The sequence below is a fragment of the Tachysurus vachellii genome, chromosome 3, assembly GCF_030014155.1.
Source record: "Tachysurus vachellii isolate PV-2020 chromosome 3, HZAU_Pvac_v1, whole genome shotgun sequence".
Taxonomy (NCBI): domain Eukaryota; kingdom Metazoa; phylum Chordata; class Actinopteri; order Siluriformes; family Bagridae; genus Tachysurus; species Tachysurus vachellii.
The window spans coordinates 31,677,218-31,691,361 of NC_083462.1; the positions used below are offsets into that span (position 1 = coordinate 31,677,218).

Genomic DNA, 14,144 nt, shown 5'->3' on the forward strand with positions numbered 1-14,144 from the left:
TATTGTGCTAATGACAATCTCATACAGATCTGGACATACTGTAAGGCTTGCTCTCTTGGTGGTGTAACAGAAGAACGTTTGCTGAAGAGACAGAGAGAGAAATGCTCGCAGCCTCATTTGTCTCTACAGAAGCTCTCTGGCTTTATTATTTGTGTGTGTGTGTGTGTGTGTGTGTGTAGTGGATAAGTACATGCTTTGTGTACATTTCCGGTCTCTGAATCGCTAGACGCTAGTCAGTACCGCTCCTTCCAGCCACGACGTTTCCAGCTGGATCGGCACAAGAGTGTGTGTTTGTTAATGTGCGTTTGTGCAAATTTGTTTCTGAGCTCTGTTCACACACGGCTCAGGAAGCGTCGTGTTCCAATCCTAACCATCCAAAAGCAATAGTTTCCCACCGTTTGCTAGACGTTTGGTTAAATCCGCTAGGAACCATTGCTTAGATACAGACTTGACCTCACACGCTCATGTTCACACGTTTTCCGTTTTGGCTCTCAGACACACGGCCAAGAACAATACTAACTGTTCCATCGGCATAGCTGCTCATTTTCCTATCTGTCCCTAAAGCAAGCTACAGCTCTAATAACATGAGGTCATTCGGCTAAAATTCACAATCATTCAGTAGAATCAAAAAACAATTAAACAAAACTTAAAGCAGTCAACTTTGGGGGCTGGAATAATTTCTAATCTTCTAGTTTAGACTGAGCCTGATCTGTGTGCATGGGAGCTGGGAAACAGTGGAGTGTGTGGAAAGCTTCTGATGGTGACAGTGCCACCTACCTGCAGCAAAGGGATACGGCGGGGCACAGCGGACATCGTAGCTTCCTCCCGGCCGGCCGCTGCAACTGTAGGACGTATAAATTATTAACAAATTATAAAACAGTAGTCAATCATATATGCATATGTCAGAGGAAATAACCAGCTGTATGAAAGAAACAAATAGTTTACAGTTCAACCTTTATGCAAACCTTAACACTCAGCGAAGGATAGAAAGAGAAAATAAATGCACTGTAAAGGGGAGGGCTTTAAAAAAAATAGCTGTTTTCTCAGTGATCAAAAGCTTTGCTACAGTTTTGGCTCTCAATTATACAATCTTTTGATGTGTCTGGCATGCTGTCAAACTGCAATGTGCACTCAATAACCTGCCAGTGGTCTGTGTGTGTGTGTGTGTGTGTGTGTGTGTGTGTTATTCTAATGAAGACATGCTGCTGTCTGTGCAAAGGATTAGGCAACTTCAGACTGAAAGCTGGCTTCCCCTGGAGGTGAAAGGTGAGGGGATTAGTACGTCTGAGCACGTGTGCACTCATTCGTGAGTGGTCTCGTTGCGGACAGGTGCTATTTCAGACACCGAATGCCTCGCTGCTATAAACAGAGCTGGAAGGGATGCTGCTGTGCTGTTCCTTCTCCACATCCTCTTCTCCCTTCCATGCCCTCCATCCCTCTCCGCTTTCAAATCCGGCCAATTTCATAATCTGTCTCTGCCGTATCTGCCTCCGCAGTTCAGCGTCGTCGGTGGTGAAAGAGGGGAACAGAACGGAAGAGAAGGAAACTGGGAGGAGAGATGCGGCTGCATGGAAGATGATGGATGGTAACTGCCAACTCTTCTCACCCTTGAGGCCACTCTTAATTAAAGCCGGCATCCTTAATGCAACTAATCGCTGTGGAGCAGCGCCGCCATCATGTAATAACATTGTGCTTTGTAGAGTTTTTGGAGAAAAATAAGTCGCTGCTGCATCAAAGCTCTAGGATCCCACTGTTTGAGCCAAAACTCAGGATACCATCACTGTGTGGAGTTTCACATGTTTTTCTTGCATCTAATGTGGGGATTAGTGATCATTCAGCTACAAGAGCGTTAGTGAGATCAGACACTGATGTTGGAGTGTGTGTGTGTGTGTGTGTGTGTGTGGATTAGTGATCATTCAGCTACAAGAGTGTTAGTGAGATCAGACACTGATGTTGGAGTGTGTCTGTGGGGATTAGTGATCATTCAGCTACAAGAGCGTTAGTGAGATCAGACACTGATGTTGGAGTGTGTGTGTGTGTGTGTGTGTGTGTGTGTGTGGGGGGGGGGGATTAGTGATCATTCAGCTACAAGAGCATTAGTGAGATCAGACACTGATGTTGGAGTGTGTGTGTGTGTGGGGGGATTAGTGATCATTCAGCTACAAGAGCGTTAGTGAGATCAGACACTGATGTTGGAGTGTGTGTGTGTGTGGGGATTAGTGATCATTCAGCTACAAGAGCATTAGTGAGATCAGACACTGATGTTGGAGTGTGTGTGTGTGTGGGGATTAGTGATCATTCAGCTACAAGAGCATTAGTGAGATCAGACACTGATGTTGGAGTGTGTGTGTGTGTGGATTAGTGATCATTCAGCTACAAGAGCGTTAGTGAGATCAGACACTGATGTTGGAGTGTGTGTGTGGGGATTAGTGTTCATTCAGCTACAAGAGCGTTAGTGAGATCAGGCACTGATGTTGGAGTGTGTGTGGGGATTAGTGATCATTCAGTTACAAGAGCATTAGTGAGATCAGACACTGATGTTGGAGTGTGTGTGTGTGGGGATTAGTGATCATTCAGCTACAAGAGCATTAGTGAGATCAGACACTGATGTTGGAGTCTGTGTGGGGGGATTAGTGATCATTCAGCTACAAGAGCATTAGTGAGATCAGACACTGATGTTGGAGTGTGTCTGTGGGGATTAGTGATCATTCAGCTACAAGAGCATTAGTGAGATCAGACACTGATGTTGGAGTGTGTGTGTGTGTGGGGATTAGTGATCATTCAGCTACAAGAGCATTAGTGAGATCAGACACTGATGTTGGAGTGTGTGTGTGTGGGGGGATTAGTGATCATTCAGCTACAGGAGCATTAGTGAGATCAGACACTGATGTTGGAGTGTGTGTGTGTGTGTGGGGATTAGTGATCATTCAGCTACAAGAGCATTAGTGAGATCAGACACTGATGTTGGAGTGTGTCTGTGGGGATTAGTGATCATTCAGCTACAAGAGCATTAGTGAGATCAGACACTGATGGTGTAAGAGTGAGGAGGTCTGGGTGTTCAGTCGGTGTTCCAGTTCATCCCAAAGGTGTTCAGTGGGGTTGAGTCAGAGTCAGAGCTCTGTGCAGGACACTTGAGTTCTTCCACTCCAACATTAACACACCGTGTCTTCATAGAGCTCAGGTACACTGTCATGCTAGAACAGGTCTGGGCTGGTTAGTTCCAGCAATGAGAAACTGTAATGTTTTAACAGACACAGACAGCCTATATTTTAAAGAAGACCCACATTCGGTGTGATGGAGGATCAGATGTCCATCAACTTTTGGCCCCGCCCTGTCCTCATATTTGTATCCAAGTACAGATACTCCCTGAGTTACAATAGTTTGATTGTACTGATCACCATTCTTTAAGATTCCTGTGTAGGCTAGGTCATGATTTAACTTTGCTGCAGTGTCATGATTTAACTTCGCTATTGCCGAATAAACAGCCACAGATATTTGCAGATATTGTTCTCTCTCTTCTACTAATCTTGAGCCGATCGACTCTCAGACAATTCGGAGCGTTTGTATTCGCAAAGCAAAAAGATGTTCCTGGCTTCTGAAGCAGTTCAGTGTATTGCTGCTTCGTTGGGAGATTTGGGCTGTGTTATGATTTTCAGTACTAATACGAAAGCTCTGCACACATTCTCTTCATGAGCACCCTAGGATCCCAACGGGCCACAGCCCACTAAACAAACACGCGCTGCCTCGTCCTTCGCTTCGGGGGTTCATCGGGCCCCTCTGAATTTACAACAAACGCTCTGAGCCGGCGGTGTGCGTCTGCCAGCTCGTGCTCGAGCACATGTGAGTGTTCAAGACAGAGTGAGAAAAAGCAAGACACCGAAGGAGGGATATTTTTTTTTGAAGCCATGCTAGGACAGGAAGTGATTCATAAATTATACAGTCTCTGGTTGGCAGTGCTCAGTCTAACGGAAACTCCACAGAGGATGTTTGGACTTGGCAGGGTGCACGGGATGTGAGAAGAACCATTCTTTACATGAAAAATGAAAGGGGAGGTGGGGGAAAAGTTAATTCAGAAAAGAGTTGGAAGTGGAGAAAAGAGCTAGAAAACAGAAAAGGATGAGTTCGAATAAAAGAAAGGAGTGGAGATGTGACCTGAAGTGAATTGAATAGAAAATGTATTCCTGGGTGCAAAGAACAAACCAGTGACTTTTAACACGGTAATAATCCAGACATTTTCACAGCTACTTTATATGTAAAGTGGTTTGTCCGTATCACCCGTTAACAGTAAAAAGAAAATAAAGAAACGACGTATGAAGTCGCTGTTGTGCAACATCGCCATTAGTAAGTACTCAAGCACTACAATCGTGCATGATGGCGGAATTTCTCTTTAACGGTTCTGGCTTAAAAGCGTCTTGTGATTTGTTGACTGAATTAGTGCACAAACAAATCCAAATAAGAGCCTTGAGAGACTGAGAGAGGAAGCGACTCCTGTATACGTGTGTGTGTGTGTGTGTGTTAATGCATGTGGATGGTGAAAAAAACGTGCCCTAAAAAAACATCGCAACAAGACGAGGAATGAAGGGAGGAAGAGCGAGTCGAGGCGGTGGCGAGTTCTGGAAAGTGATAAACAGGAGGCTTGGGCCACAAACACAGCCACCCCTGTTTTGAGTCTCTCGCTGCCGTATTTGGGCCGCTCGAAGACTAGCCGTGATGTCTGCAGTTTCTAGAAGACGAGAGACACGTAGTGAACGTACACAATAAACACAGGCCCGGTGTTTTTCTAAAAACGCCACAAAAATGATCTCAAATGTAGAGATGAATCGTGTATTTCTCTGTGACTCATATGTTCTGTAATCTGGCTGCAGAGACGTTTAATCGTGATACTGCAGCAACTCTATAATGTCTCAAACCTTCAGGTGCAAAAAAAAGAAAAAAAAAGAAATATTGCTGCCCCAAACACGACAAGAAAAACAAGAAAAAAAAAAAGCTTGCTTTTGACTTCACTGTCAAAACAGGGTCTGTGATGAATGCAGTGTAACTCATCAGTCACTGACGTCAGGGGCAATTACACACAACTGCCACCTGCAGTTCAGGAAGTGACATCATATCAACATGGCTGCTCACAGCCTGAAGGTAATGGAACAGCAAGACGACTACTTTTGTTTTTGCTAAACACTTAATACGATGAATAGGAGATGACGGATCTAGATGTCTAGGTCGAAGCTACAACTCAGATCATGGCACCTTTCATGCCCTTTTTTTTTTAACCCATCCATTTTATCAAAAATACAGGTGATGTATGAATGTCTAGTCTTGGCGAAAGACCTGGGTTTAACCTGTAAAGACAACACTTGTGATTAAAATGGACAAATAAACATAAAGTACAGAGAGAGCACTCTATGGTTGGTGAGGTTGAAAACGTTGTGAGGGCTGTGAAGAAAACCCCCAAAACAAGGGTCTTAACATCAGCCAACCTCCGCGGGTCAGGAATGAAGGACTCACAATCCACCATTGGAGCAAGACTTTGAGAACAGAGATAGACAAAGAAATACAGAGATGAGCCACGAAAGTCCTAAAGTCTACCAAAGTGATGGAAAGACCAAAGTGTGGAGGAAGAAAAGATCAGGATCTCCAACACATGAGATGAAACATGGTGGTGTTGGTGGTGTCATGAATGGCTGCTTCTGGACCTTTCTCACTGATGAAGTAGATTTGTAAAGTTCGTCACGACAAACTTTGATGTTGGCTTTGACGAGGCAAGTATTCGCAAAGGCCGGTGCTTTTTGGAGGCGAGTGGACATAAGGGTCATTGTTACTTTTGGAGGCGAGTGGACATAAGGGTCAGTGTTACTTTTGGAGGCGAGTGGACATAAGGGTCAGTGTTACTTTTGGAGGCGAGTGGACATAAGGGTCAGTGTTACTTTTGGAGGCGAGTGGACATAAGGGTCAGTGTTACTTTTGGAGGCGAGTGGACATAAGGGTCATTGTTACTTTTGGAGGCGAGTGGACATAAGGGTCAGTGTTACTTTTGGAGGCGTGAAGTGGACAGAAGTGGACAGAAAGATAGGGTGCCAAAACATTTGGAGGCAAGTGGAGACGAGCATGTGACGTCATCCAAATACTCTTAAGGAAGTTCCCCTCATTGTTCTGAGTGTTTTGATATGTCACATGTCCATGTTGTAAAAAGTTTTTTGATTTTGCATATTTTGTGGGTGGGGCTGCGGGACAACTGGAAGGCCAGTCGGTACACCAATGTAAAAGTTTGTTCAGAGTATCACCCTAAAGGAGCTGGTCGAGTTTGGTGTAGATAGTTCAAAAGCTTGCCGAGTTATAAACCTCCAAAGTTTATAATGGGAGTCTATGGGAAAAAAGGCCACTTTGAGACCCGGTACCTGAAGTACCGGTACTCGGATCGCTTAGAAAAGTAATAGCAACAAACTTCAGACCAGGGTCTACAACATATCCGAATTTGGTGCATGTGGCTCGAAAGCCCTAGGAGGAGTTACTCTTGATAAATTTTTGTCTAAGCTTAAATAGGAAAACAGAATGTTGGCTTCTACAAAGCTACATAATAAAATAATAAAACACTGCATTTACTCAAACAGGTAGGAACTTCATCCTGCAGCAAGACAATGATCCAGAACACACTGCCAACTCAACAAAGCACTTCAACACAGGGAAATGTAGAAGATTTTAGACTGGCGAAGTCAATCAGCAGACCTTAAACCAGCTTTACCTCCAACAGTTCACCTCCCGAAGACGAGAGTGAAGGGAGATACAACCGGAAAAACAAAAGAAATCAGTGGTCTGCCAACAAAGGTGCCATGTTCTAAGGTGTTTATAACATCATTATGGATACATTACAGACAGACGGACAGACAGACACAGACACACACACAGACATATTCTATAAAAAAAAAAAAAAGGAGGGAAAAAAGCTGCATGCTTACCTGCTTGATGTAAAAGGAGGAGAAGGAACTTCAGGAGGGAGTGGAAAACCTGATCACACACACACACACACACACACACACACACACACACACATGCTAATCTCTGCAGGTCACAGCAGTGTATAATAACAAAGAGAGAAGGAAAATCATACCGGGTGGTGGTGGCACACTCATAGACGGTCCTGTGGCATAAACACAAACACACAGTCACACACACTGTAATTCTCTTCCTACACCTCACAATAACACTCTCTACACACACTCAGTTACACGTGGAGTAGTTATCACGTGGAATACAGAGAAATATGCAACACACTTTAACTTTAATAATGCAATTTAACTTAAACCATAAAAAGTGTGTGTGTGTGTGTGTGTGTGTGTGTCCCAACCGACCGTGGCCTCATCCGGGTTTAAACATTTAAGCAAGCGTTCCAATTCCAGTGTGTTCAGCAGATCACCCGACTTATAACCTTTACTGGACCTTCATGGTCCTAAACACCAAATGGGCCTTTACAAAGTCAACTCCCATTTCACACACACACACACACACACACACCCATCAAACCCTGGTTACACACACACACACATCTGGGCAGCATGCGTCCTTGTTTTTCTGCACAGCCCCCTGATGAGAGTCAAGCTCAGAAACAACACGATTGTGTAACATAGAAGGGGGGAAAAAGACTGCAAGAAAAATATGTCTAAAGAAGAAAGAGGGTGTTGAGAGAGAGAGAGAGAGAGAGAGAGAGAGAGAGAGAGAGAGAGAGAGAGAGAGAGAGAGAGAGAGAAATAGAGAGAGAGAGAGAGAGAGAAATAGAGAGAGAGAGAGAGAGAGAGAGAGAGAGAGAGAGAGAGAGAGAGAGAGAGAGAGAGAGAGAGAGAAAAAAGAGAGAGAGAGAGAGAGAGAGAGAGAGAGAGAGAGAGAGAGAGAGAGAGAGCAATACAGCCAACATTACATGGAATAGAAAGAAAGTTTCTACAAGTTGAGTCCAATAATGAAATCATAACTCACTAACCCAAAACACAATAAATACCCAGGGTAATAACACACACACACACACACGTCACCCATCAAACCCCGGTTCCACAAACACACAAACCCTGGTTACATACAGTATAGATAAACACACACGTCACCCATCATAAACTAGTTACAAACACTCACATCCATCATCAAACCCTGGTCTCTCACACACACACACACACACACACACACACACACACACACACACACACACGTACAGACATACACCCTCACACACCATTTTGTTTCATTCTGAAAAACAATGTCTGTTTAGGAGTTCAGTGGTTCTTCCAAGCAATAACAGTATACACACTGTACGCACACACACACACACACAAAATATCATCAGAATCTAATAAACCTTTTCTAGTGTCAACAAGGCTTTTTTAAGGTTGAGTTTGCTTGTGTGTATAATTGTGTGCAGTCAATCATGAGACTAAGTGTGAGTGTGTGTGTGTGTATAAAACCAAGGTTTGATGTGTTGTGTGCGGCGACATATTTGGCAGCCTGTAAGAAAGCTAATGGAGGAGGTTGATTGTGGTTGCGTGTCTGTCTTTCTTTCCCCATTTCCCTTTCGCCTCGCTTCACCTTTTATCCTTTCCCTCTATTTTTCCGTGATCATTAAAAGTGGCTGAAACGTTGGGCCGTTTATAAACCTGAGTACTTGCAGACGGAGTCGAGCGAGCAAGATTAAGTGCTGAACGAGCTAGTGAGTGAGAAATCTTACACGAGACAGAAAGGTCTAACCTCGTGTGGTGGTTAAAGGTTATGCCTCTTACAAATAGCAGCTGTACAACATAAAGGTCTGATAAATAAATGGTCTGGAAAAAATAAACAGATAAATAACAATTATGGACTGAAAAGTATCCAAACATTCCTTTAGTACAGTACATACTGTACAGTACAGCACCACTGCAGCTCTGCGTGTCATTAAGTACAGCCGAGGCCAAAAGTTTACACCCACCTTAGCTAAAGGCTTTCAAACACAAGTCTTAACAATTTCACACACTTTACACTACCTGTGTTTCAATCAGAGCCGATCGGCCCTATACGCTCACTACGCAAGCTGCGTAGGGCCCCGCAAATTACGTAAGGCCCCGCCTCATTTTACAGCACGTGTTAATGTTTATTGTGTAGATGACAATATGAAGCGGAGCTATCTATCTGGCCATGAAAAGAGAAAAAAGAAACAAAATGAGAGTGAAATGCGAGAACAACAATCAGGTAAACTTGTGTTCTCTTCAAGTTTGATGTCAGCAAGAGCAAATAACAGTAAAGTTAAGTTGATGTGATTCTGTCTCTAGTCTCTATCTGACTAGCTAAATTAGCTGTGCAGTGCATCTCTTGGCCTGTCTTGGCCATACATAAGCGCCCAAGGCCAACGGTGTTTATAAACGGCAGTTCGATAACCGCGCCGCGCGTGAACATGCGTTCATATGCGCGTGCAATCGTGCACGAAATGACACGCGCTCAAAATCCAAAGCTCTGTTCTATTTCTTTATATTTAAAGAAATTGAACATTAGCACATGAATATTAACATTAGCTTAACATGATTATCTTAAGCAGAATATAAATTGTTATTAAAATTGTTATATTTTATTATTTTCTGCTTATTTAAGATAATGTTAATATTCACTTTAAATTCAATTGCTAATATTCAACTCAAAATTCTATTTAAAATATTCCATATTTGGGGGGTACGGTGGCTTAGTGGTTAGCACATTCGCCTCACACCTCCAGGGTTGTGGGTTCGATTCCCGCCTCCGCTTTGTGTGTGTGGAGTTTGCATGTTCTCCCCGTGCCTCGGGGGTTTCCTCCGGGTACTCCGGTTTCCTCCCCCGGTTTTTCCATATTTCAATAAAGCTTTGTTTATACCTCATCCAATTCTGTATGGTTTTACTCTTTGACCGAGAGATGGAGTAAACTTTTTTTTAAAAGGAGGGAGGTTTGTAGTGGGAGCAGTGGGGTGACAAGTGTGAATGTGTGGCACATGGCTCACGGGTCAGGTAGAAGGGCCCCTTAGCAGAATTTTGCTTAGGGCCCCAGAGAGGTCAGGATCGGCTCTGGTTTCAATACAAAGCCAATTCAAAATCTCAGCGAAGAGATCGATCTCATTGACTGCTCGCTAGATCAAAGGTCTACACCTTGTTAGGATCTGGTTTCCTTTACTTTAATTACTTTACTAATTTGATGAAATCGTTTGGAGTCACTTCTGCAAGCTTCTTACAAAAAAATTACTACAGCTACAAGCAAGTTCGAACTTTCTTTCTGCTGTCATGATGTCATCGAACACATGGAACACACAACACTCCATTGCACATTTGTACTATGTATACTTAAATTGCACATTTCACAATTGCACATCTGTACATACAAATTGTATATCGTCGCTGTCGGGCGGAATCCTCGTATCTCCAAAACCATTACTTTTCAGGAAATTAAAAAAACGCCGTACCTTATCTGCAGTGCAGAGGGTTTAGTCCGCGTTACAGTGGATCGTCTTGCGCTAAATTCCTGTCCTCAGACGAGCACCAGAACTAGCGGGGGTCAAGATTTTTTTTTTTCATTGAGCCCAGTGTTTTGAAGACATTTACCTCAGAAGACGTGTTGATTCGTTGCGACTCTTCTTGAGGAGAAATATGCCGTGAAGCTCTCCCACGGAGTGAGGAAGAGGTGGACAGTTGAAGTGTCCAATGGAGTTATGAGATTTGCGCTCAAGCTATTTTCAAGACTTTAGATTGGTTAATAACTTGTAAAAATAACAGACCCACGTGGGGACTGACCAATAGCATCGATATGTGAAAAAATATGAAATTGACCGAATTTGGACGTACGAGGTTTCCGCCCGACAGCGACGATATATTGTATACTTCAATTGCACATTTGTACATACAAATTGCCTATATTTGTATATGTATATTTTTTAATTGCACATTCCAAACCTGTACATGTGTACATACAATTTCGTCTATATTGTATATGTCATTCTGTTACACTGTGGAGCTTCTGTCACTAAAACAAATTCCTCGCATGTGAAAACATGCCTGGCAATAAAGCTGATTCTGATTCTGAAAGCTCTTTCTGATTGAATTTGCTGAAGTGCATCAGTCCCTTTCCCAGTAAAACACCTCCACATGATGCCACCACCCCCATGCTTCACAGCTAGAACGACAGTTCGGTTTTCTTTCTTCTGATCAGAGAACACTCCACTAAAAGTCTTCATAAAGATTGTTCCAATGATGATTAGAAGAGAGCTAGAACCCTAACTAGGAATCTTATCTTAAAAGTGATTCGGGACCAATCTCGGAGTAACCCTTGCTCAGGAGGCGGGGCTAAACCCTGATACTAGGTATGACACATTCTTTGGAAGTCTGTGATTGGTTGTCCAATATAAAAAAAAAATAATATATACTGTAGGAGCGCTTTTAAAATCTGCTCTATTATAAGCCTTCGCTTATACAGTATGTTGTCTCTATGTTAAGATATTTGAGTCTAAATCGTGTAGGGATTACGTTCGTGACCGATCATTTTAGACGTGTTCTAACATCTGTATGTTACAAATGTAATAAATGTAAAGTAAATGTAAATGTAAACATCTCAGACACAGCGCAGAAATGTCAGAGACAAATTATAGCATTTCTGCGGCTATGGCATTTCGGCTCTGTTTCAGAGATGGTATGTATCTCTAAATGCCACAGCGGCAGAATATATATATATTATTATTATTAATAATGTATGATTATTTTTGCGACCTGATATTATTATATCAGGTCGCAAAAATGATCCCTACACGATCTAATCTCAGGCATTTTATTAGCTCGTTTTTATTCGATCCTTTCAGACTAAAGTTGATTCATTACTCTGAGGTAATTTATGCCTCAGTCCTGAACAATGCAGGATCTGTGGGGTGCCAAGATTTTTTAATATCAAGCATCAAGCTTAGACCGAAAATCCTGGTTTACATGGTGCACACTTTGAACCATGTTCCACTGAATCTGACTAACTGACTTCAGTGTCATGAACAGCGTTGTGAAAAAGTATTTGCCCCCTTTCCTGATTAAGGAAAACAAACCAACCTGGCACCTGGAAAGGGTTACAAAGGCCACGTTCACACTGCAGGTAAAAGTGGCCCAAATCTGATTTTTTTGGGGGTCAAGTGACCAGGTCAGACTTCTTCAGGAGTAGTGTGAACACTCAAATCTAGCCCAGATCTGATTTTTTCAAATCAGATTCAGACCACTTCCATATGTGGTCCTGAATCAGACCCAAATCTGACTTTTTGGCCGCAGTGTGAACAACCAAGGCGGATTTGATGCGACTTTTACGTCAATCTACATCGACATTCGCCACAATTATGCGCCTCTGTTCTGCCATTACACAAACATTTAGAAAGAAAAGCGAAAATACTTACTTCCTCCATAACCTCGCCAACTTTAGCGCAACGGCGTGCTGTGTGTGACATCACTGTTATTGTTCGTTTGCGCATGCGGGTCAGTTCGAAACAGCAAACAGTTCACACTGGTATCTGATATAGGCCACATTTTAAAAGGTAATGTGAACAGCCAAACAAAAAAAATCAGATCTGAGCAAAATATCCGAATTGAGCATTAAGACTTGCAGTGTGAACGCGGCTTAAGTCATTTGTAAGGCATTGGGACTCAAGCGAATAACTTTAAGAGCCATTATCTACAAATGGACAGCGGTGAACCTTCACAGGAGTGGACGGCCTACCAAAATTACAGCAAGAGCGCGACAGCGACTTATCCAGAAGCTCATAAAAGATCTCCTGCCTTTTTCCCTTAATAAACAAAGGAATCATTTAAAAACGGTATTCTGTATTTAATTGGGTCATTGTTGTGTAATAATATAAAGATTTGCTTGATGATCTGAATCATCAAGAGTGTGAAAAATATGCAAAAATCAGAAAGGGGTAAATACGTTTTCACAGCACTGTACTTTCACGTTTCATCCTAAACAAAGTTCGCATTTCTAACTTTACCAAAATAGATCCTAGAGGCTTAGAACAGAAATGTAGTTAAATTTGGCTTTTGCTTTCAAACAAAAAAAAAATCAGCATGTGTTCAGTATCACTTCCATATCCTGCCTCCTAATCCTTTCTTTCCTAGCTGCAGAGATTTTTCCCCTCTTTCTCTCTCTCCCTAACCCTCTTTCTCTCTAGCTGGGTCATTCAGCACATTTTCACACAGTTCTGCTGCCGTGGCACTTTCTCCTGCCACACGCTGCTATTTTTAGCCCGACATTGCACATCTACTTGACAAAAGGAAACGCGGGACAAGCCTGCACGTGTGCGAGTGCGAGCTGTCAGGTCTAGGGTAACGTAGAGGGGTTCGAGTTAAAGACAGAGGAAGGTTACAGCTCCAAGTCGAGCTTAAACGGCTGCACTTCAAAGGCAGCGTCCTGGCACGAATGTTTGATATTTTTTGTAGCTTTAGAGGGGATGAAGGGGGATGAAGGGGGCATTCTGAGGGGCGGATGGGGGCGAGACTGGCCGTACGGGTCGGCAGGATTTGTCTGGGTATGATATCTAAGCAGGCTTTGAAGATGAAGGGCCAGGAGCGCTCAGCTGTAGACTTCCTAGCTAGCCCATGAGAAAGATGAGTAGAAGGATGCGACATTTTAAGCCTGCACACACTTCCACACGCGTGTCTGAATGATTTATACGCTGCCGACTGCTCACAGACACACGTGAACACCCATGGCACAAATACACAGGCTCACATTCACATATGCACACAGTACACTGAAAGCCAACTCCGTTTCCTGCTAAACCTGCAGCAAAGCTGCGTTATTTATAGAGCAGGAAAATCAACCTGTCATTTATTAACCGTTATCTCAAGGCTGGACCCAGAAGGCTGCAGAACGGAGCACTATAATAAACCACAATAACTATACAGCTACATCTTAGTATTAGTCACATAGTGTTCATTTCATACAACTCACTGCTTTTATTTATTCATGCACACACACACACACACACACACACACACAATCATACTCGAGCACTCACACTCACTCTGTCTGCTTTACTCTTTCTGAGGTTTTCTGCAGGTCACTAAATCGAATGCCTTCCTGAAACATCTTCCTGAAAATCTTTTGCGAACCTTTTTTTCAGATGTGTCAGAAAATCCATCGAGCAATTTTCATTTAG

General features: G+C 42.9%; 1 protein-coding gene across 3 annotated transcripts in view; it reads right to left on the minus strand.

The window, feature by feature from the left end:
* fip1l1a (FIP1 like 1a (S. cerevisiae)) overlaps positions 1-14,144 on the minus strand; it is a 48,086-nt gene that overhangs the window by 7,777 nt on the left and 26,165 nt on the right. For all 3 annotated transcript variants that reach the window (XM_060866789.1, XM_060866788.1, XM_060866790.1), the window contains exons 12-14: positions 7,103-7,132; positions 6,951-6,999; positions 778-842 (exon numbers count right to left, since the gene is read on the minus strand). In XM_060866789.1, the coding sequence (XP_060722772.1) occupies positions 778-842; positions 6,951-6,999; positions 7,103-7,132 (144 nt within the window). The remainder of the gene's footprint in view (positions 1-777; positions 843-6,950; positions 7,000-7,102; positions 7,133-14,144) is intronic.